We start from the raw sequence: 22,674 nt of genomic DNA, 5'->3' as shown, positions 1-22,674 counted from the left end.
TCTATAAAACTGGAATAATGAAATCTAACATTTGTAGCTTTTGGGGTTATTATAAGAATCAAAGGTGATGAGATGTGTGACAATTTAAAAAATTGTCAAGAGTTCTACAAGTGTAATTATTATTTTAGTATGTAGTAATACTAAGATGATCAGAAACATCTAGATATAGGTATCATAAGCCTCCCCTAAGACTTTACCTTTTGTATAATTTTGAATTCTTTTAGAAAAATGATTAAGCTCAAATAAGTGTAATCTTTAAAAAAATCTAGATTAAAGGGGCACCTGGGTGACTCAGTAGGTTGAGCATCTGCCTTCAGCTCAGCTCATGATCCCAGAGTCCTGAGACAAGCCCCACATTGGGCCCCCTGCTCATCAAGGATCTGCTTCTCCCTCTCCCTCTGTGCTCTCCCTCTCTCTTTCTCTCAAGTAAATAAATAAAAATCTTTTTTAAAATGATTAAGCTCTAGTCATTTTATAAGAATATTTGGTTTATAAGAATATTTGGTTACAGGGAGCCTGGGTGGCTCAGTTTTTAAGTGTCTGCCTTCGGCTCAGGGTCCTGAGATTGAGCCCTGTATTGGGCTCCCTGCTGGGCAGGAAGCCTGCTTCTCCCTCTCTCACTCCCCCTGCTTGTGTTCCCTCTTTTGCTGTGTCTCTCTTGGTCAAATAAATAAATAAAATCTTAAAAAAACAAAACAAAAAATGTATTTAAATAAGAATATTTGGTCAAGGTGGTAACCTCTCCGTGGGCAACCTACCTGCTTAGTACAGGATCTCTGTGCCTGTGATTGAATGGTAAGTATTGCCTTCTATTTTAGATAAACTCAGCTCTATATTTATTTTAACTGAATTTTCTCAGATCAGTGCCTTATTGATATTTGATTGGAGTGCCAAGTTGTAGCACCCAGAATAAAGCCAGCATTTAATATACTTGCGAAACTGACTTCCTTACAGAGACTACTTAGAAATTTCAGCTAATTTAGTTCTACACTAATTCTAGTGTCCATTGTATTTATTAATCTTATTTTTAAAAAGATTTTATTTGTTTGAGGAAGAGATCACATGTGGGGATTGAGGGAGAGCAGGAGGCGAGGGAGAAGCAGACTCCCCACTGAGCAGGGAGACTGACAGACCAAAGTAGGGCTTGAGCCCAGGACCAGGAAATCATGACCTGAGCCAGAGGAAGACGCTTAACTGACTAAGCCACCCAGGTGTCCCTTTTGTATTTATTTTAATTTCAATTACTCTTGTCCTGTAATGCTTCTGGTATCTCAGTAACCAAACTATGTTTGGCTAAACAATAGTTAATTTATGTATTTGAAAAGATTCATGTTTATAACTTTTATGCAATTCTAGTCAAATATTGAAGTTGATGCTTTATATAGAATATATTCTTTAGAGCCGTTTCAGGGCAGATTCTCAATCTGTGACTTGATAGTCTTTCATATCTGTAGTCCTTAATAAACTTAAAAAAAAAAAGATTTTATTTATTTATTTGAGAGAGAGAGAGAGATCATGATGGGAGGAGGGTCAGAGGGAGAAGCAGACTCCCCACCAAGCACAGAGACTGATGCGGGACTTGATCCCAGGACTCCAGGATCATGACCTGATTCAAAGGCAGTTGCTTAACCAACTGAGCCACCCAAGGTCCCTGTAGTCCCTAATAATCTTTTTTTTTTTTTTTTTTTTTTTTTAAAGATTTTATTTATTTATTTGACAGAGAGAGAGCACAAGTAGACAGAGAGGCAGGCAGAGAGAGAGAGGAAAGCAGGCTTGCTGCTGAGCAGAGAGCCTGATGCGGGACTCGATCCCAGGACCCTGAGATCATGACCTGAGCCGAAGACAGCGGCTTAACCCACTGAGCCACCCAGGCGCCCAGTCCCTAATAATCTTAATGGGCTTCAGTTTATCTCCATCCATGAAAGGGGACAAATAAACTTAATGTACTCATTGGCCCAAACTAAAAACCATTCTCAAATTAATGGACAGTTGATGAAAGATTAGTCAGGTAGTATCTTTAAAAATTATATACTTTATATATATATTAAGCATATATATAATGTATGTGTACATATATGTGTGTGTATATACATACATGCATATGAACAAAGATAGGCATTGTCTTATTACAAACAGTAAAGCTTAAAGAGACTTATAATTTTGAGAATCATGGTCTAAGTCAGGGTTTTGTAAACTTTTTTTTTTTTTTTTTTTTTTTTTTTTTTGGTAAAAGGCCATATCGTCAGTAAATACAGCTTTGTGGACCATGCAATCTGGTGGATCTACTTATCTCTGCTGTTGTAGCAAAAAGCATCTCAGAACTAATTTTTCTCTGCAGACCAGTTTTCCAGTCAGCCTAGATCCCTGACTTGAGTTGACATGTGTTCTTGGTTCAGCAGATCATTTGTGCACAAAGCACATTCTTCAGAGATGAGTTAGATTTCATTGGTAAACTTGAGATCATTTTATTAGGTCGAACCATCTGAAATTGCTCATTTTGTAGGTCAAAAACGGTCTAATGTTACCAAGTTCATACTGATCAGTCATCTTATTAATGAAAATTTTAATAAGCACATAAGTCTATTGCTAATGTACCGGTGAATGATTTTGTAACAAATGAGTATAAACAATACTCTAATCCCTTTACAGCACTGTTGAGTGAGAAAATTAATGTCAGCTTTTCCCTCTGACTCTGTATAGAATGTGTTTTCTGTATGTAATTGTTCTGTACTCTTAGTTATGAAAAGGTTTTATAAGCTCTCTCTTATTCTCTCATTCTATAGACGTCTTCATCCCTTTTGAACCAAAATAGACAGCTAAACCTCTGAAGTTCTTTTTAATTTCTTTTAGTTATGTGATTTAAATATCTAATATATAAAGAACACATTTCTCATTAACCTGTATCATTCTTATCATAGTGAATCCATAGCACAATACCAAGAACCTGGTCCAAATTTGATTCACCTTCCTCAAACCCTCTCTAAATTTTACCACCTTTCTGCTTTCTTTTTTGAAGGTCTCATCAGTTCTCACTGCTTAACTGTCTTTTTTGTAGCTAACTCCCCATTAAAAAAGAAATCACCATTTCTTTTTTTTTTTTTGGTGGGGAAGGGGCAGAGGGAGAGGGAGAGAGAAATCTTTAAAAAAATTTTTTCATTAACATATAATGTACTATTTGTTTCTGGGGTACAGGTCTGTGAATCATCAGTCTTACACAATTCACAGCACTCACCATAGCACATACCCTCCCCAGTGTCTGTCACCCAGCTACCCCATCCCTCCCACTCTCTCCCCTCCAGCAACCCTCAGTTTGTTTCCTGAGATTAAGAATCTTATGGTTTGTCTGAGAGGGAGAGAGAATCTTAAGCAGGCTCCGTGTCCAGTGCAGACTCCACCGTGGGGCTCAGTCTCACAACCCTGAGATCAAGACCTAAGCTGAAATGAAGAACCAGACACTTAACCAACTGAGCCACCCAGGTGTCCCCCAAATCACCACTTCTAATCTGAGCACCAATAAAATTTAAAATGAGAAAGTATAAAATAATGCTTCTTAAATACCCACAATATCTGTTCTAAGTGCTTTACACGTATTTTCACATTTAATTCTTATACCAATCTATTTACTTCATTATTCCTGTTTTACTGATGAGAAAATAAAGGTCAGAGAGATTAATGTAACTCACACAAGGTCCCACAGCTGGACGTAGTAGAGTTACTAGGTTCAAACCTACAGTCCGACTAGAGACCCAAGCTTGAAATAATCTTTATCACTACAGTTGTAATTGCTTTTAGATATTTCTGTGAACTCAGATGCCACTTACCATTTCAAACTCAGAATTTCACACATTAGATGCATAATGTTCCCATTTCTTCTAAACCTCCTTATTTTTCAGGGGCAAACTGTTAAGTCATTACTAACCAAATTCTGTAGATTCTTCCTTCACATCTGTTCTTATGGTAATATCCTTGGTCCTGATTCTTATTAGATTATGTCTGGAATGTGGAAAGATTGTTATGAACTGTCTAATTTTCTGCTGCTCAAAAACATTTATCGGCCCACATTACCTATTAAATAAAATATAGAGACCTCTACAATCTATCACCTACCTACATTTTCCTTCTTCAGCCTGTTTTTGAAATGACATTTCTTTGTCTCATGCTGTTAAGATCTCTGTATTTCTTCAATATTTCACTTTTGGACCTAGAACACCTGAATTCTAATCTTCTTTCTTTTATTAATAGGTGTGAGATTGTTGACCAGAGAAAGGAATAGGGAATAGGAGTTCCCTTGTAAATAATGTATATGTGATATTAATACATAGTCTTTGTAATAACTTTTACCTTGTAAGACTTATTTTTTTTTTTTAAGATTATTTACTTACTTGACAGAGAGAGAAATCACGAGTAGGCAGAAAGGCAGGAAGAGAGAAGGGTGGGGGAAAGCAGGCTCCCTGCTGAGAGCCCCATGTGGTGCTCCATCCCAGGATCCTGGGATCATGACCTGAGCAGAAGGCAGAGGCTTAACCCAGGCGCCCTCAGATTTCTTTTATACACTTACTAATTCATAAATAAAATTGTATAAAAGTATAACTACTTAATGTGTGCTCTAACAATGAATGAATGGAATGACTCTCACCTTTGGATAAGGGCTTGCTAGTGCTACCTAATAATAATGATAAATCAAAAAGGCAAAGCCAAAAAGATATAAATGGGCTTGATAATCAAGTAAACATTTTTCAAAATAATAATAGTTACACAAAAGCTAGTTTTACATGTTAATTGTAGTAAATTTGGAAACTACAGAAAATTATCACTCTATCCCACTGTAGAGAAAAAATTAGTTGACATTTTGGACTGTTTCATATCATTAGTTGAAATCATTAACAAACTCTGATTCTTTGAGGAAATGCTGATTGTGTTTGTAATAAAAGTTATGGCTTAGGAGCCAGAGTAATCAGGAGTACTACATTAATATTAAACAGCAAACTTGTCTAATGTATTTTTTTCTTTTTTTTTTTTAAAGATTTTATTTATTTATTTGACAGAGAGAGATCACAAGTAGGCAGAGAGGCAGGCAGAGAGAGTGAGAGGGAAGCAGGATCCCTGCCGAGCAGAGAGCCCGATGCGGGACTCGATCCCAGGACCCTGAGATCATGACCCGAGCCGAAGGTAGCGGCTTAAACCAGTGAGCCACCCAGGCACCCCTCTAATGTATTTTCTTAATTGCATCAAGCGATTATGTTATATTTAGTCAAAAGTCTTTACAGATTATTTTTCTCAAGGGATTTTAGTACTTTCATCAGTCTGCATATTACCATCAGTCTGTTTTGCTTCCTTTTTAGTGATGTCACAGTAATGAGATGTTAAAGTGAGTAGAAAACTACCTCTAAAGAGAATATTGATTTGTTTTAAGATTTGTACTCCAAATCTAAGAAATAGCTAAAACATTTAAATATTATATGGTGCAAAAAGGAATAAAATGTTCTATATGGTGACTGTGTTCAAGTAAAAAAAAAAAATTGTTCTCTTACTGGAAATAAAGGAGATTTCTAGTTAAGATGGCATAATAACATTTGCTCTTAACTCATGGTAATTAGAAAAGAAATTTAGAAGCAAACCCAAAAAGATGTATCTTGCCTAGATAATAAGCATAAACCAAAACAAAGTGGAAAAATAAAGTAGTAAATGGAGCTGAAACAGATGTGCTCATCTGTGCTGAGATCAGATGTGCTGAGCTCTCAATATAGAAATAGTCTCTGGTATCTAGGAGGTCAGTTTCTGCAGGTTGGTAGAAATTAAGTGTTTCCCATACACTGTTCCTTCAAACCTGATTAGATCAATGGTATTTCAGGTATCACTATAACAGGGGCCCTAAAACAACAGTATAAGATTCTGTGGAAGTAGGAACCCTGAAGGTGAATGAAAAACAACTGTATAGCCACTAGTAAGGAGAAATAACCACAGAGGGAAGAAGGAAAAAATTAAAGATTCTGTACTCAAAATGAGCCTATAAAATTCAACAAAATCAACATTTGGAACATGAATTCATTCCAGGTAAAAATAATTTTATAGAAGAGTCTTAGAATTCTATATTTAGGGTGCCAAAGTGAAAAATTAAAGGACAAGAAGAAGAATATGAGGAACCAATTAGAAATCTTGAAAATTACAAAAGAAAGAAATAGTCACTGGATATTAAAAAACAAATCTTAAAGGCTGGGATGAACTCTAGACAAAACTGAAAAGAGAATTCTTAAATTGAAAGATTGTACTGAGGAATTTACCCAAAAAACAGTACAGAAAAACAGATATAAAAATGAGCCATTAAGACCTATAAAGAGTAACACCCAATAGAAGAAACAGATAAAAAGAAGAAATTATGGCTTAAAAGAAATATTGTCTTAAAAATACTGGCTTAAAAGAAATTATGGCTTAAAAAAATATAGCCTAATTTTTTTTAGAACTGAAGGAAGACATGAATCTCCAGAATGACAGTACTCTACCAAAACACATCTTAGCCTGAAGGCATCAAGGTTAAATAGAACACTCTAAGATTCAAAAGACCATAGAGCTTACACAGAAAGAGAGAGTTTAACCCCAGACTTCTCATTGACTACAATAGATGCGATAAAACATGAGGATTCTATCCTTTGATTATCCTCAAATAATTAAAAAATAGAGAATGTTGTGTAATGGAAACAACAGAACAAATGCATACATAGCAACATATGTAGAACCTAAAAACAAAGGGCTGAGTGAAAAACACCCAAAAAGTCAGAAATAAAATCTGCAACACTGTATCATTTTTTTAAAAAATTTATTTATTTGACAGACAGAGATGATGAGTAGGCAGAGAGGCAGGCAGAGAGAGAGGGGGAAGCAGGCTCCCCGCTGAGCAGAGAGCCTGAAGCAGGGCTCGATCCTAGGACCCAGGGATCATGACCTGAGCCGAAGGCAGAGGCTTTAACCCACTGAGTCACCGAGGCACTCCTATTCTTTTTTTTTTTTTTTTTTTTCCCATTCCCCATGTGATCTCTCCTCTCCTTCTGGGTCTTTTTTCCCCTCCTCTCCATTTCTCAGATTAGGTAATTTTTTATTCATCTTTAACTTCACTTCTTATCTTCCATCTTTGGTTTGTTCTTACACCTATCCAATGAGTTTTTAACTATAGTTATTGAAGTTTGCAACTAGAGACTCTGACTTTTTTTTTTTTAAAGATTTTATTTATTTACTTGACAGACAGAAATCACAAGTAGGCAGAGAAGCAGTCAGAGAGAGAGGAGGAAGCAGGATCCCCACTGAGCAGAGATCCCGATGCGGGGCTCGATCCCAGGACTCTGGGATCATGACCTGAGCCGAAGGCAGAGGCTTAACCCATTGTGCACATATCCTACATTGTCTTTGTACATATTTATTATAGCTGCTTTAAAGTACTTGTGTGATTAATGTAATATCCAGGAAATTTTTGGAATTTGTTTTTTTGGCTGCTTTTTTCCCCGTCAGTATGGGTCACATTTTTGTAGTTCTTTGTGTGTCTAGTGGTTTTTGGTTGGTTACTTGGCATTTTAAATGATGAGTTTTAGAGACTCTGGACTCTGTTTTGCTTTTCTGAAGAACAGCTTTTATTCTAGAGGGCAGATAACTAGGCTGAACTCTAACTCCAGACTTCCTCCTCTATAGTGGTCGTAGCTTAAATCTTTACTTAATTACTTTAGTTTCCAGCTGCTTTTTTTTTTTTTTCTGCCAGCATCCTTGGGGTCCCTTCCCTCACTTCATGGTTAGTTTAGTAATCAGCACAGGTCTTGGGAGGTCTTTGTATACAGATTTTAGGGATCATCTCTTTGGCTCCCTCTCTTCTAGGATATCCCTCCTAAATTTCTGTAGTTCATCAGCCTTGAACTTGATATCTCAAGCCTATAAGATTTTGCTTTCTGTTTAACATACCTCCAGTGGTAAGCAGTTTCAGCAGTGCCCTTAGTCAAAAACCACAAATGTGCAAATCTAATTTTTTGCAGATTTACCCCCCAGCCACTGTCCTCTCCTTGCCAGGAAATATGTGCTTTCTGCAGTCAGGATAGCTTCTTTACAGAGAGAAAAGGGAGGGCTTAGTTTATTTCTCTCAAGTCTAGTCTGGTAAATTACATTTTCTTCTCCATGAAGGAGATAGTGAGGGATGGGGAGAGGCAAGGAATATACTATTTGAGCTCTGTTAGCATTGAAGTAGAGGCAGGGAAAAGATGTTCTTTTCTGATACTCCCTGGAATTTTGTTCTCTTAATTGATTTGGCCTAAACTTCCATTCAGCTTAGTAGAAGAAATCAGCAGTTTGTCATACAATTGGACTGACCCTTGCTAATAATAGTCTGGGAGGAAAACTAATTGGAAGCAGTCAAGAGCAACCAAAAGCAGACAGAAAATGGACAGGAAAGATGAACTGCAAGTTTTCCCTCAAGATTCTTCATGTGTTGGATCGGTATAATGATTATATCAAATCCAATTGACTCTGTACCAAGATTAAATTCTCTTTCTATTTTCTGTCTCAACTTATGTCCAGCCATATTATCCAGCATCACATATGAGAGGTTCTGCATTTAAATGGTAACTGACCTGAACTGTCAGGAATCCAGGAGGATATCCAAAGCAGAGTATTCAGAGAATGTCTAGAAACTGACCATCTATCTCAGCTTGGGGATGTCATAAACCGTGATACATGGCACAATTGGGCCACTACTCTTTGAGCAGGGAGCCAACAAGTGGCAGATCCAGGTAGACTCCCTTTCCTCCCCTGGGAGGAGTGGCGCAGGATCATGCCACAGAAATCTGCTGAGTTTGGAAATGCCAAATGGGGTTGTGTGCCAGAGATAGAAATTCTCGGTCAGGGGCACCTGGGTGGCTCAGTGGGGTAAGCGTCTGCCTTTGGCTCAGGTCCTGATCCTGGGATTGAGCCCTGCATCCAGCTCTCTGCTTGGCGGGAAGCCTGCTTCCCCTCTGCACCCACCCCGCCCCCCCGCCTGCCTCTCTGCATACTTATGATCTCTGTCAAATAAATTTAAAAAATTTTCTTAAAAAAAAAAAAGAAAAGAAATGCTGGGTCACAGTCTGCGTGAGCATGGAGTGTGGCCAGAGAGCAAGAAGACAGGAGTGATTACTTTTCTCTGAGGGTGCAATGAGGAGGCAGACCCCAAGTTCTCAGCTCCTCTGGGGCCAGAAATTAGGAAGCCGCCATTTTCATTCTCGTCATCCAAAACTGTATAGAAAGCTTTCAGGGAACAAAAGGTACCAAGAGCAAACCTAGATTACTTAGCTACCAAGAGCAAAGTAGATTATTTAGCCTGGCCCCTGGCAAGGGCAGTGTAGTTCCACATCCAGCAAAGACATTTGAGAATCAAAGCAAAAGGCCCCTCTCCCTGAAGATAAGCAAGAACACCCAGCCAAGACCAAGTTTACCCATCAATGAGAACTGCAAAACTCCAGCACTAGGGGAATACAGCACATAGAATTCATGACTTTCCCCCCATGATTCTTTAGTCTTTCAAGTTAATTGTTAAAAATTTCTTTTTGTTTTTCTATTTTTTGAATGTTTCTTCTTTTCAACCAACATCTTATCAAATCCTTTTAAAAATCTTTTTAAATTTTCTTTTTTACAGTCATATTCTATATCCTCTTATATTTAACCTTATTTTATATTTATATATATATATATTTAATAAAATATATATATATATTTAATTTCTTTAAAATTTTGGGGTACAATTTCTTCTAACAGATGGAAAGATAGCCTGAACCTAGTATATGCTTTGTTCCAGTCTCCCACCTGATCACATTCTACCCTTTTTTAAATTTATTTATTTTCTTTCTTTTTTCAACCAACATTGTATCAATTCCTTTTTTAAAATCTTTTAAAATTTTCGGGGTGCCTGAGTGGCTCAGTGGGTTAAACCTCTGCCTTTGGCTCAGGTCATGGTCTCAGGGTCCTGGGATCAAGCCCCGTATTGGGCTCTCTGCTCAGCAGGGAGCCTGCTTCCCCCTTTCTCTCTGCCTGCCTCTCTGCCTACTTGTGATCTCTCTCTCTCTGTGTCAAATAAATAAATAAAATCTTAAAAAAAATCTTTTAAAATTTTCATCTTTACAATCATTTTCCATCCCTTCATCGTATTTACCCTTATTTTTGTGTATGTATGTATGTATGTATATATGTATATATATATGTGTGTATATATATATATATATATATATGTTTTTCTTTCTTTAAAATTTTGAGAGGAAGTTTCTTCTAACAGACCAAAATACACCCGAAATCTAGTGTGTGGCTCTGTTCTATTCACCAGCCTGATCGTTTTCTTCTTCTCCCCCCACACCACCACTACTTTACCCCCAGTTTCAAGTCTTTTCTGATTTGTTTAGTGTATATTTTTCTGGGGTTGTTGTTACCCTTCTAGCATTTTGTTCTCTCATTGATCTATTCTTCTCTGGACAAAATGATAAAACAGAAAAACTCACCTCAAAGAAAAAGAGGCAGTGCCAACTGCCAGGGACCTAATCAATATGGACATTAGTAAGATGTCAGAACTAGAATTCAAAATGACTATTACAAAGATATTAGCTGGGCTTGAAAAAAAGCATCGATGACACTAGAGAATCCCTTCCTGGAGAAACAAAAGAACTAAAATCTAGCCAAGTTGAAATAAAAAAAGACTATTAATGAGGTGCAGTTGAAAGTGGAGGCTGTAACTGCTAGGATAAATGAGGCAGAAGAGAGAATTAGTGATATAGAAGACCAAATGATGGAGAATAAAGAAGCTGAGCAAAAGATAAACAACTACTGGGTCATGAGGAGAGAATTCAAGAGATAAGTGATACCATAAGATGAAACAATATTAGAGTAATTGGGATCCGAGAAGAAGAGGAAAGAGAGAGAGGGGCAGAAGATATATTAGAGCAGATTATAACAGAGAACTTCCCTAATTTGGGGAAGGACACAGGCATCAAAATCCAGGAGGCACAATAAAAATAGGTTAACACCCTATCATCTAATAGTACAACTTACAAGTCTCAGAGACAAAGAGAAAATCCTGAAAGCAACTTGGAACAAGAGGTTAGTAACCAACAATGGTAGAAACATTAGACTGGCAGCAGACCTATCCACAGAGACCTGGCAGGCCAGAAAGGACTGGCATGATATATTCAGAGCACTGAATGAGAAAAGTATGCAGCCAAGAATACAAACAAACAAACAAAAACTATATCCAGCTAGGCTGTCATTGGAAATAAAAGGAAAGATAAAAAAAACTTCCGGGACAAACAAAAACAAAAATAATTTGCAAACATCAAACCAACCCTACAGGAAATATTGAAAGAGATCCTCTGCTAAAAGTAACATAGAACAGAAATGAATGGAGACAATATACAGTAACAGTCACCTTACAGGCAATACAGTGGCACTAAATTCATATCTTTTAGTTACCCTGAATGTAAATGTGCTAAATGCCCCAATCAAAAGACACAGAGTATCAGATTAGATTAAAAAAACAAGATTCACCGATATACTGTCGGCAAGAGACTCATTTTAGACCCAAAGACAACTCCAGGTTGAAAGGGAGGGGGTGGAAAATCATTTACCATGCTAATGAACATCAAAACAAAGCTGGGGTGGCAGTCCTTATATCAGATAAATTAGATTTTAAGCCAAAGGCTATACTAAGAGATGAGGAAGGACATTGTATCATATTCAAAGGATCTGTTCCACAAGAAGATCTAACAATTTTAAATATCTATGTCCCTAACATGGGAGCAGCTAATTATATAAGCCAATTAATAACAAAATCAGAGAGACACATCAATAATAATACAATAATAGTAGGGGACTTTAACACCCCCCTCACTGAAATGGACAGATGATTTAAGCAAAAGATCGACAAGGAAATAAAGGCTTTAAATGACACACTGGACCAGATGGACGTTACAGATACATTCAGAACATTCCATCCCAAAGCAACAGAATACACATTCTTCTCTAGTGCTCATGGAACACTCTCCAGAGTAGATCACATTCTAGGTTACAAATCAGGTCTCAACTGGTACCAAAATATTGGGATCATTCCTTGCATATTTTTGGGCCACAATGCTTTGAAACTAGAACTTAACCACAAGAGGAAAGTTGGAAAGAACTCAAATACATGGAGCTTAAAGAGCATCCAACCCACACCAAGGAAATACAAACAATTATAAGAACATATTATAAGCAACTATACGCCAGCAAATTAGACAATCTGGAAGAAATGGCTGCATTTCTAGAGACATATAAACTACCAAAATTGAACCAGGAAGAAATAGAAAACCTGAACAGACCCATAACCAGTAAGGAAATTGAAGCAATAATCAAAAGTCTCCCAACAAAAGAACCCAGGGCCAGATGGCTACCCAGGGGAATTCGACCAAACATTTATTTAAAAAAAAAAAAAGATTTTATTTATTTATTTGACAGAGATCACAAGTAGGCAGAGAGGCAGGCAAAGAAGGGGGGGGGGGGAAGCAGGCTCCCTGATGAGCAGAGAGCCCGATGCGGGGCTCGATCCCAGGACCCTGAGATCATGACCTGAGCCAAAGGCAGAGGCTTTAACCCACTGAGCCACCCAGGCACCTCCCTACCAAACATTTAAGGAAGAATTAATACCTATCCTCCTGAAACTGTTACAGAAAATAGAAATGGAAGGAAAACAGCCAAATTCATTTAGGAGGCCAGCATTATCTTGATCCCAAAAGCAGACAAAGACCCCATCAATAAGGAGAATTATAAACCAGTTTCCTTGATGAACACAGATGCAACAATTCTCACCAAAATACTAGCCAATAGAATCCAACAGTACATTAAAAGGATTATTCACCACAACCAAGTGGGATTTATTCCAGGGCTGCAAGTTTGGTTCAACATCCGCAAATCAATCCATGTGATACAACACATTAATAAAAGAAAGAATAAGAACCATATGATACTCTCAATAGGTGCTGAAAACCCATTTGACAAAGTAAAGCATCCTTTCTTGATCAAAACTCTTCAAAGTGCAGGGATAGAGGGTAGATACCTAATACCATCAAAGCTTTCTATGAGAAACCCACAGCGAATATAATCCTCAATGGGAAAGAACTGAGAGCTTTTCCCCTAAGGTCAGGAACATGGCAGGGATGTCCATCACCACCACTGCTATTCAACATAGTACTAGAAGTCCTAGCCTCAGCAGTCAGACAGCAAAAGAAATAAAAGGCATCTGAATCAGCAAAGAAGTCAAACTCTCACTCTTTGAAGATGATATGATACTTTGTGTGGAAAACCTGAAGAATCCACCCCAAAACTGCTAGAACTTATACAGGAATTCAGTAACGTGTCAGGACACAAAATCAGTGCACAGAAATCAGTTGCATTTCTATACACCAACACCAAGACAGAAGAAAGAAATTAAGGAGTCAATCTCATTTACAATTGCACCCAAAACCATAATATACCTAAGAATAAATCTAACCGAAGAGGCAAAGAATCTGTACTCAGAAAACTATAGAATACTCATGAAAGAAATGGAGGAAGACACAAAGAAATGGAAAAATGTTCCATGCTCATAGATTGGAAGAACAAATATTGTTAAAATGTCTATGCTACCTAGAGCAATCTACATATTTAATGCAATCCCTGTCAAAATACCATCAACTTTTTTCAAAGAAATGGAACAAATAATTTTAAAATTTGTATGGAACCAGAAAAGACCCCAAATAGCCAGAAGAATATTGAAAATTAAAACCAAATCTGGTGGCATCACAATTCTGGACTTCAAGCTCTATTACAAAGCTGTCATCATTGAGACGGTATGGTACTGGCACAAAAACAGACACATAGATCAGTGGAATAGAATGGAGAGCCCAGAAGTGGACCCTGAACTCTATGGTCAACTAATCTTTGACAAAGCAGGAAAGAATGTCCAATGGAAAAAAGACAGTCTCTTCAACAAATGGTGTTGGGAAAATTGTACAGTCACATGCAGAAAAATGAAACTGGGCCATTTCCTTATACTGCACATAAAAATGGACTCCAAATGGATGAAAGACCTCAGTGTGAGAAAGGAATCCATCAAAATCCTTGAGGAAAACACAGGCACCAGCCTCTTTGACCTCAGCCGCCTGCAACTTCTTCCTAGAAACATTGCCAAAGGCAAGAGAAGCAAGGGCAAAAATGAACTCTTGGGACTTCATCAAGATAAAAAGCTTTTGCACAGCAAAGGAAATAGTCAACAAAACCAAAAGGAAACTGGCGGAATGGGAGACGATATTCGGGAATGACATATCAGATAAAGGGCTAGTATCCAAAATCTGTAAAGAAGTTATCAAACTCAACAGCCAAAGAACAAATAATCCAGTCAAGAAATGGGCAGAAGACATGAGCAGACATTTCTGCAAAGAAGACATCCAAATTGCCAGCAGACACATGAAAAATGCTCAACATCACTCAGCTTCAGGGAAATACAAACCCAAAGCTGAGTGAGATACCACCTCACACCAGTCGGAATGGCTAAAATTAACAAGCCAGGAAACAACAGATGTTGGTGAGGATCCCGAGAAAGGGGAGCCTTCCTACAATGTTGGTGGGAATGCAGGCTGGTGTAGCCACTCTGGGAAACTATATGAAGGTTCCTCAAAAAGTTGAAAATAGAGCTACCCTACGACCCCGCAATTGCACTACTAGGTATTTACCTCACAGACAGAAAGGTAGTGATCTAAAGGGGCATGTGCACCCCAGTGTTCATAGCACTACTGGGTATTTCCCCAGTGATACAGATGTAGTGAAAAGATGCACCCCCAATGTTCACAGCCAATCTGTAAAGAGTCAAGATGCCCTTCAGCAGATGAATGGATAAAGATGTGGATATACACAATGGAATATTACTCAGCCATCAGAAAAGATGAATACACAAATTTTGCATCAACATGGATGGGACTGGGGGAGATTATGCTAAGTGAATGAAATAAGTCAAACAGAGAAAGTCAATTATCATATGGTTTCACTTATTTGTGGAAAATAAGGAATAGGGCGCCTGGGTGGCTCAGTGGGTTAAGCCTCTGCCTTCGGTTCAGGTTGTGATCTCAGGGTCCTGGAATTGAGCCCTGCTTCAGGCTCTCTGCCCAGTGGGGAGCCGCTCCCACCCCCTATCTCTGCTTGCCTCTCTGCCTACTTGTGATCTCTGTCTGTCAAATAAATTTAAAATAAAGTTTTGAAAATAAGGAATAGCATGGAAGACATTAGGAGAAGGAAGGGAAAAATGAAGGGAGAAATCGGAGTGGGAGACGAACCAAGAGAGACTATGGACTCCTAGAAACAAACTGAGGGTTTTAGAAGGGGGAGTTGGGGGATGGGTGAACCTGATGATGGGTATTAAGGAGGGCATGGATTGCATGGAGCACTGGGTGTTATACACAAACAATGAACCATGAAATGCTACATCAAAAACTAATGATCTACTGTACGGTGACTAACATAACATAGTTAAATAAAAAAGGGAAAAAGAGTATTATTATTTCCTTTTTTATATCTCCTTAAGGAATACTTTTTACATTTGCATTTCCTTATACAGCCATGTTAACCATATTAAGAATTACTTAGACATTAATTTTCAAGTTGACAGGTTGCAATTTCCTTCTTTTATTTTTTATAATTTTTATAAATAACTCAAACTTATGACCCTAGGATCAAGAGTCGAATGCTTTTCTGACTGAGCCACCCAGGCTGCTCCCATTTTTATTGCTAACATATCTTCCCTATACCTAAGATCTTAATTTTTGTTTATTTATTGGATACTAAAGTATTTCTTTGAGTCATAAAAAAGAGTATGTATCTGAGTGTTTGCATAGCTACAAGTATTCATTAAATGTGTATTCTGTTATGTGTATAGTTATAACTATATCAGACTTTTTAAAGGAAATGATAGTAACATGCAAAGATGTACGTATAAGTTCATTTTGCAGTATTATTACAAAGTAAATATTAGAAACTAATAGATGTCCATAAATAGATCAGTTAAATAAAATAAAGTTATTTCTAATCATTATTACAAAATTTTAATAGTTTTATCACCTTTGTCTCCTAACTGACATTAATGTAAGCATCATTAATCTTTTTGCCTGTTACTTGTGCAAGTTGTGTCATAAGTTTGGACCATACAGACCAAATATAAAGTTATTAACATTAATATTCCATTTAGTATCTTTCACTTTTTCAATTGGATTAAATACTTGCTGATTAGATATATATTATTGAAAAAAATTTAAGAAATGTTAGTCTGTTCCTTGTAGTCACTCCATGGATTCCTTTGGGCAACCCAGACCAGAAGATAACCAGTCAGTAGTTAGCAGAATGCAAAAGAAATACTGGAAAACTAAACAAGTCTTTATCAAAGCAACAGGAAAAAAGGAGGATGAGCACGTGGTGGCATCTGATGCTGAACTGGATGCTAAACTCGAGGTAAATTTGAGGATTCTTTACGTTGCATGTAAGTGGTTATTCTTTGGGACTGTGACCAAAGAGCTTGCCAATTTGGTAATAGAATGTTTAATTGTATTCATCTGTCAGATCTTCGGCAGTCAAATGCTCTACCACTGAGCTATGCCCCCACAATCAGATCCGCGTAGGAGGTCACAATTCTCACAAGTTGAGAATCAGCAGAACTGGGACTCATAAATTAGAGAAAGAATAATTAAACAATTTCTCTGGTGCAAGTATTAGTTTTTAAGCTAAATATTAATGAATTAATTATATTCTTAATTGAGACCATATACTCATTATATATCATGTTGTAATATTTTGTACTACTTTTATGTGACATCTTATATCTTGCTGAAATTAAGTGAAATCAAATAATGAGGTTTTTTATTTTTTTTTTTAATCATTTTTTAAAGTTTATTTCTTTATTTAAATAATCTCTACACCCATTGTGGGGCTCACAACCTTGAGTTCAAGAGTTACCTGCTCCACTGACTGAGTCTGCCTGCCAGTGTCCCCAGAGGGGACAGAGTATTTTTACAGTTAGAGTCTTTGTTTCTGTAATTAAGGGATAGAGTTATTGAAGTATTTTGTAATGTGTTTTTTGGCTATGTTTTTGGCTATGTTTTTCATTTTAAATAAAATAAGTAATTACCATGAAACTACTTTAAACCTATAACTGTTTTATACTTTCAAGTAATTAAACTAATTAGAGAAAAGTTTCCTATATATACAAAAAGGTCTGGGTTTTTATTTTTTTAATTTTTTAATTTTAATTTTTTTTATTTTTAAAATATTTATTTGACAGAGAGAGAGGTCACAAGTAGGCAGAGAGGCAGGCAGAGAGAGGGGGAGAAACAGGCTCCCCACTGAGCAGAGAGCCCAATGCGGGGCTCAATCCCAGGCCCCTGAGATCATGACCTGAGCCGAAGGCAGAGACCTAAACCACTGAGCCACTCAGGGGCCCCAAAGGTCTGGGTTTTTAAATGCAGGTTTACTAATTCCATGTATGTATACTAATTGAAAATACCTTTAAAAAATATTTCCAAGCAGGAGTTCTATTATGCTTGGAATATAATCATTTGTTGCAGTCCTTAAAAGTACAGGTCTCATTAAATAGGTCATAATCTACTGAGTATTTTTATTCTACAAAACATAAAGTTACGTCACAGCCATAACAAATATAGAAATAGATAACAAATTAACAAGCTTTTACTATTTGTTTTGAAAAGTATTCTTCTTATGATTCAATGACAAGTGTGGAAAAAATGAAGGGACTTGATTATAAGTAATCAGTGTTTTGAGGCTAAAGGAACTCTTTACTGTTCACATATATTCCCACATAAGTAAATTTTACTGTCTTGTTTTACATTGTTAGGTAATCTGTATGACATATTTTCTTGTCCATTAGACAAATATTTGAAATCACCCAAGTACTTTCTCCCACACTATTATATTTTTTAAGGTTGAGAAAAATTTTCATTGAATGTATACCTATATCATAATGTTATATGCTTTAAATATATTACAGTTTTGTCAAATTATACTTCCCCTTACATTAAAAAAAATTCATTCTAAAAATAAAAAGCAGCTGTATATAAATCTTTCAAAGACCCATGGCGGGGAGGAAAAAACAACTATAATCATTTTATCGTAGTAGAACAATCATTTTTATTTTTAAATTCTTTAAAAACATTTTTTTTAAAGATTTTATTTATTTATTTGACAGACAGAGATCACAAGTAGGCAGAGAGGCAGGCAGAGAGAGAGAGAGGAGGAAGCAGGCTCCTGCTGCGCAGAGAGCCCGATGCGGGGCTCAATCCCAAGACCCTGAGATCATGACCTGAGTTGAAAACGGAGGCTTAACCCACTGAGCCACCCAGGCGCCCTAGGACAATCATTTTTATAGATTTTTCTAGTCTTCCATGTGATTTTAAAACAGCTTTTTAAGTTGCCAAGTCCATCTACCAAATTCATTTCAAACATACCCAACCTTATGTGGAAAGTTAATGGTTGCTCCTCCATTTAGATTTTAGTGTCTATCACTGATCTTCCTTGGGTCTAATCATATCAAAATAATAAAACTGTTTCAGAGAGGGAATACACAGGCTCAGTGGTGATATTGGAAATCTATTTGATATTCAAAGGGTTATTAGTGCCTAATACTATGCTACAATGCCAAGGTCTTTTTGAATTAAAGTCTTGTCACAGTTCTTCAGCAGAGCACTTTGTGGGAAGAAGGCTGTACCCTAAAACCTATGCCACGCCATCTCCCTGGGAAAACCTTAATTTATAGATATGTATGAAGAGTCACCTTGTGTATAATCTCAAATTTTCATGTGCTTACTTTGAAATGGGTGTCTACTGGATGGTTTATTTTTCCATTAGCTATTTGCAACAGCGGTAATGAAGGGAAAATTCCAAACAAAAATAATCTGAAAGTAATTTATTTTTGATATTATAATATATTACTTAATTTTTATGGTAACTCACTCACCTGTTATGCTAAAGATAATATTGTAGAAAAGCCAGATTGAGAGTTTACATTTTCTAAGGTTATCTATACTCTTTTCATCTGTAATTGGCACTATTTGATACAGTTTGTATTGGATTTAAATTTTTGCTATTTAGATAGTTTGGAGCTAAGAGGAGGACAAACTCCACAGTTACAAATTTTTATTAATTCCCATGTATTTATCGCCATTTTTCCCAACCCTCATGGGGAAATCTCAATTTTCTATATCAAAAATAAAACCAATGGTGAAGTACATCTAAGTCAAGGAAAACAGACATACCACTTAAAAGGAAATGTTCTGCTTTCAAAGTGCTTATAACATATAATATTTGCCTATGGTTCTTTAGATTGTCCTAATAAAATTTGTATTTCAAAGGTTTTTCACTCCATTCAAGAGACATGCGCTGAACTTCTGAAGATAGTTGAGAAATATCAGCTAAGACTCAATGGTATGAAATCCTACATATCTAGCCAATAATTCTCATTTAAAATAAATAATTCACTTGCATTTTTGTGAATTAAATATTTAATATAAAAACAATAGTTTACTGAACTATTTTGTGAATGGCTCCTTATGACAAAGAAGTAACAGCAAGGAGCAGTGGGAATGGGGGGCTAGCAAGTGAGGGGCTTGAGTTCTGCTGCTGCCTTAGACGTACTGAGGGACTCCCCTTTCAGTTTTTTGGTTTTTTTTTTTTTAAAGTAGACTCTATGCCTAGCGTGGAGCTTGAACTCACGACCCCAAGATCAAGAGTCACATGCTCTACTGACTGAGGCAGCTGGCACCCCTTCCTCTTTCAGTTTTTAGCTTCACCTTTTCCAGCAGTGAACCAGGGTGTAATTGGCATGACATTAGTCATTTGTCACTTTAAGCTTATAATTTGAACACTTCATGGGCTCCCCCACTTATTAGTCTTATTGTGATTAGGGGGTCAGACTTCTAAAACTTTGTGGTCAAAGACCACTTTTGTTTCATGTTTTACTTTCAATCTGTTGTAAACTGACACTTTTATAATATACAATAAAATTAATTTCTAGAAAAATGAAATTAAAGAGGACATGCAAAATGTAAGCACACTTCTTTATGATTATTAGGCTCAACAGATATGAAATACTCAAATTAGTAAGTTTCTAAACAGCCTCTTAGTTTTGGTACCTCTTACAGGCTGGTAACAAATGGTTCAGGACTGGAATTGGTTGGTGGACCACACTCTGAGTAGTAGTGTACTACATGACAACTTCTACGGTTTCAGCAGTAAAATTGTGAATGTCTGTGGGCATGGGATACTGAATACAGGTCACCAAAGCCAGGGTGGGAGTCAAGATTAAGTTAAGTTTAAATAGGATACGAATACTTTCTAAGAGGCAATGATCCTAAAATGCATGTCTGCACAATTGCTAGTGCATCCTTTGTGGTTTTGTCATTTTGGAACTTTTTTTTTTTTTTCTTCTTCACTAAAGATCAGTCTTCCCCAAATGCAAGTTCTGAGAATTCACAGAATTGACATCAAAACCATCCGGAGTACTTGGGGGTGGGGGGAAGCAGATCCTAAGACCTCTAAAATCAGAATCTCTGTAAATGCAGCCCCAGGAATTTGCATTTTTAAAATAAGCCTCTCCTCCCTCCAAGTAATTCTTACATATTGAGAATTACTGCTGTGAGAATTTTAGTTGTGTATTTTAAACAAATGATGAAATGAAACAACTAACTATACTGTGATTTTTTTCCTAGTTATATCAGAGGAAGAAAATGAACTAGGACTCTTTTTAAAGTTTCAAGCAGAACGGGATCCGACACAAGCTGGTAAAATGATGGATGCTACTGGCAAGGCACTCTGTTCTTCAGCCAAGCAAAGGTTTACTATTTTTCACATCATCCTTAAATCTGTATTCAACATGATAGTTTTGGCCTATGTTTCTAAATTTGCATATCTGTAAAGGTTACCGGTCATTTCAGTAAAGGGTTAAAAGAGAGATATATTACAGCATATACTTGTTTTGATGCCTCTTATTTATTTTGTATGTAAAAGAATTACTTAAAAATGGACATTTTAGGTTGCTTAATTCCTAAAAATAGGCTTTAAGCCTGTATTTAAATGTATGTGGTTTAATGTAACAGGTACATACATAGAAAAATACGTATATTTTAATTATTTTCTTTCTTTTTTTGAACACTGTACTATCTAGGAGTACATTAGAACTTTCTTTCTTTTTAAGCAGGGAGAACTTTTTCTTCTTATATATTTGGCATTTATCACTTTATAAATTTTTAACATAAAGATACCTGCAGCAAAGACTCTCCTACATTTACTAAATACAGTCAAAATCTTTGCATTTTCAGAAGAAAAATAAAAACAGGTCTTATCAGACCTGCAGCGATGATGTATAACTTAAGTGACTTTATTCTGAAACACCACATGAGAGCAAAAGCCCATCATTAAGGAACTAACAAAGGAACACTCAGTACAAGGCCCTTCAGTGCAACTAAGTAAAAAATGTTGACTAGAGGAGCTGGGTTTGATTTGCATTTCTTAAATTCTTCATTTTCTTGTTCTCATCCTCAGCTGCTAAGAACTCAACACTCACTAGTTCTAGCATTTTATCTGCTTTTCTATACCCAGGTTTTACCTCAATTTGTCACATGAAAGACTTTCTATTTATAGGATTATGCTTTGTGAATACAGGATCTCTTTTACCCATGGAACACTTTTCTAAATGGCAGAATTACTTGGCAGGTTATTTATGCGTGGATTAACATCGAAAATGTTGCAAAAATAATGTATTTCTTAAAATAAGAGAAGGGGAGATATAGACATCATTATTAACAATTCAAAGTTGGCTGTATGATCTTTATTTGCTTTCTAAAGTTCCTTAGGCATCTTAATAATTTCCTGTTTTATAGACTCATCCTGACAGCAGATATGCTTTACGGTTTTAAACCTTTGTTTTTTATTTTGTTGATGGGATGTACATCCCTCTGGTTTTTACCTCTCTGCCGTTAGATTGGCCCTGTATACTCCTCTGTCTCGTCTCAAGCAAGAAGTAGCAACATTCAGTCAAAGGGCGGTGTCTGATACCTTGATGACAATCAATCGGATGGAACAGGCGCGCACAGAATACAGAGGAGCCCTGCTCTGGATGAAGGATGTGTCCCAAGAGCTGGACCCAGATACCCTAAAACAAATGGAAAAGTTCAGAAAAGTATGAAAAGCCCTTCCCCGTCATTTTCTTGATACATAAACCTAGTGAACTTACACAGAATAATTTAATCAAGATCATAAAATATCAGGCTATTTTTGAAACACATTATATTATAAATTCTTGGTTGCTTGGAGACCTTTGAAGTACAAAAGGTTATACTTTTTTACTCTTTGAGTGACATCCCCACCCTATCAACCTTTTCTATGAATTGGTTTTTTATCCTCTCACGGTAGATGTCACTACCCTTTAAATGTTGCTTCTCCGGACTTTTGGGATTTGTTTACAGGGGGGAAAGAGTTTATTAGTAAGGAAAAAATAAATAAGTTAAAAATTCAGGTAACTTGATTATTACAAGAAAAAGTGAAGGTTATCAGATTCTTCTGCTACAATGCATAGTTTGGCCACAGACTTTCAAAGTATGTATGGACTTATGTTTTCACAAA

The 22,674-nt window shown here is 36.6% G+C and overlaps 1 protein-coding gene across 1 annotated transcript in view; it reads left to right on the top strand.

Moving 5' to 3' along the window:
• ICA1L (islet cell autoantigen 1 like) overlaps nucleotides 1–22,674 on the top strand; it is a 69,030-nt gene that overhangs the window by 12,024 nt on the left and 34,332 nt on the right. The window contains exons 2-5 of the mRNA XM_046018198.1: nucleotides 16,329–16,497; nucleotides 19,407–19,479; nucleotides 20,763–20,886; nucleotides 22,033–22,231. Coding sequence (XP_045874154.1) covers nucleotides 16,336–16,497; nucleotides 19,407–19,479; nucleotides 20,763–20,886; nucleotides 22,033–22,231 — 558 coding nt within the window. The 5' untranslated portion in view covers nucleotides 16,329–16,335. The remainder of the gene's footprint in view (nucleotides 1–16,328; nucleotides 16,498–19,406; nucleotides 19,480–20,762; nucleotides 20,887–22,032; nucleotides 22,232–22,674) is intronic.

Source organism: Meles meles, chromosome 9 (assembly GCF_922984935.1).
Source record: "Meles meles chromosome 9, mMelMel3.1 paternal haplotype, whole genome shotgun sequence".
In the NCBI taxonomy this organism is placed as follows: Eukaryota; Metazoa; Chordata; class Mammalia; order Carnivora; family Mustelidae; genus Meles; species Meles meles.
The sequence above is the reverse complement of the archived record's forward strand: the minus strand, read 5'-3'. Positions and strand labels throughout refer to the sequence as shown.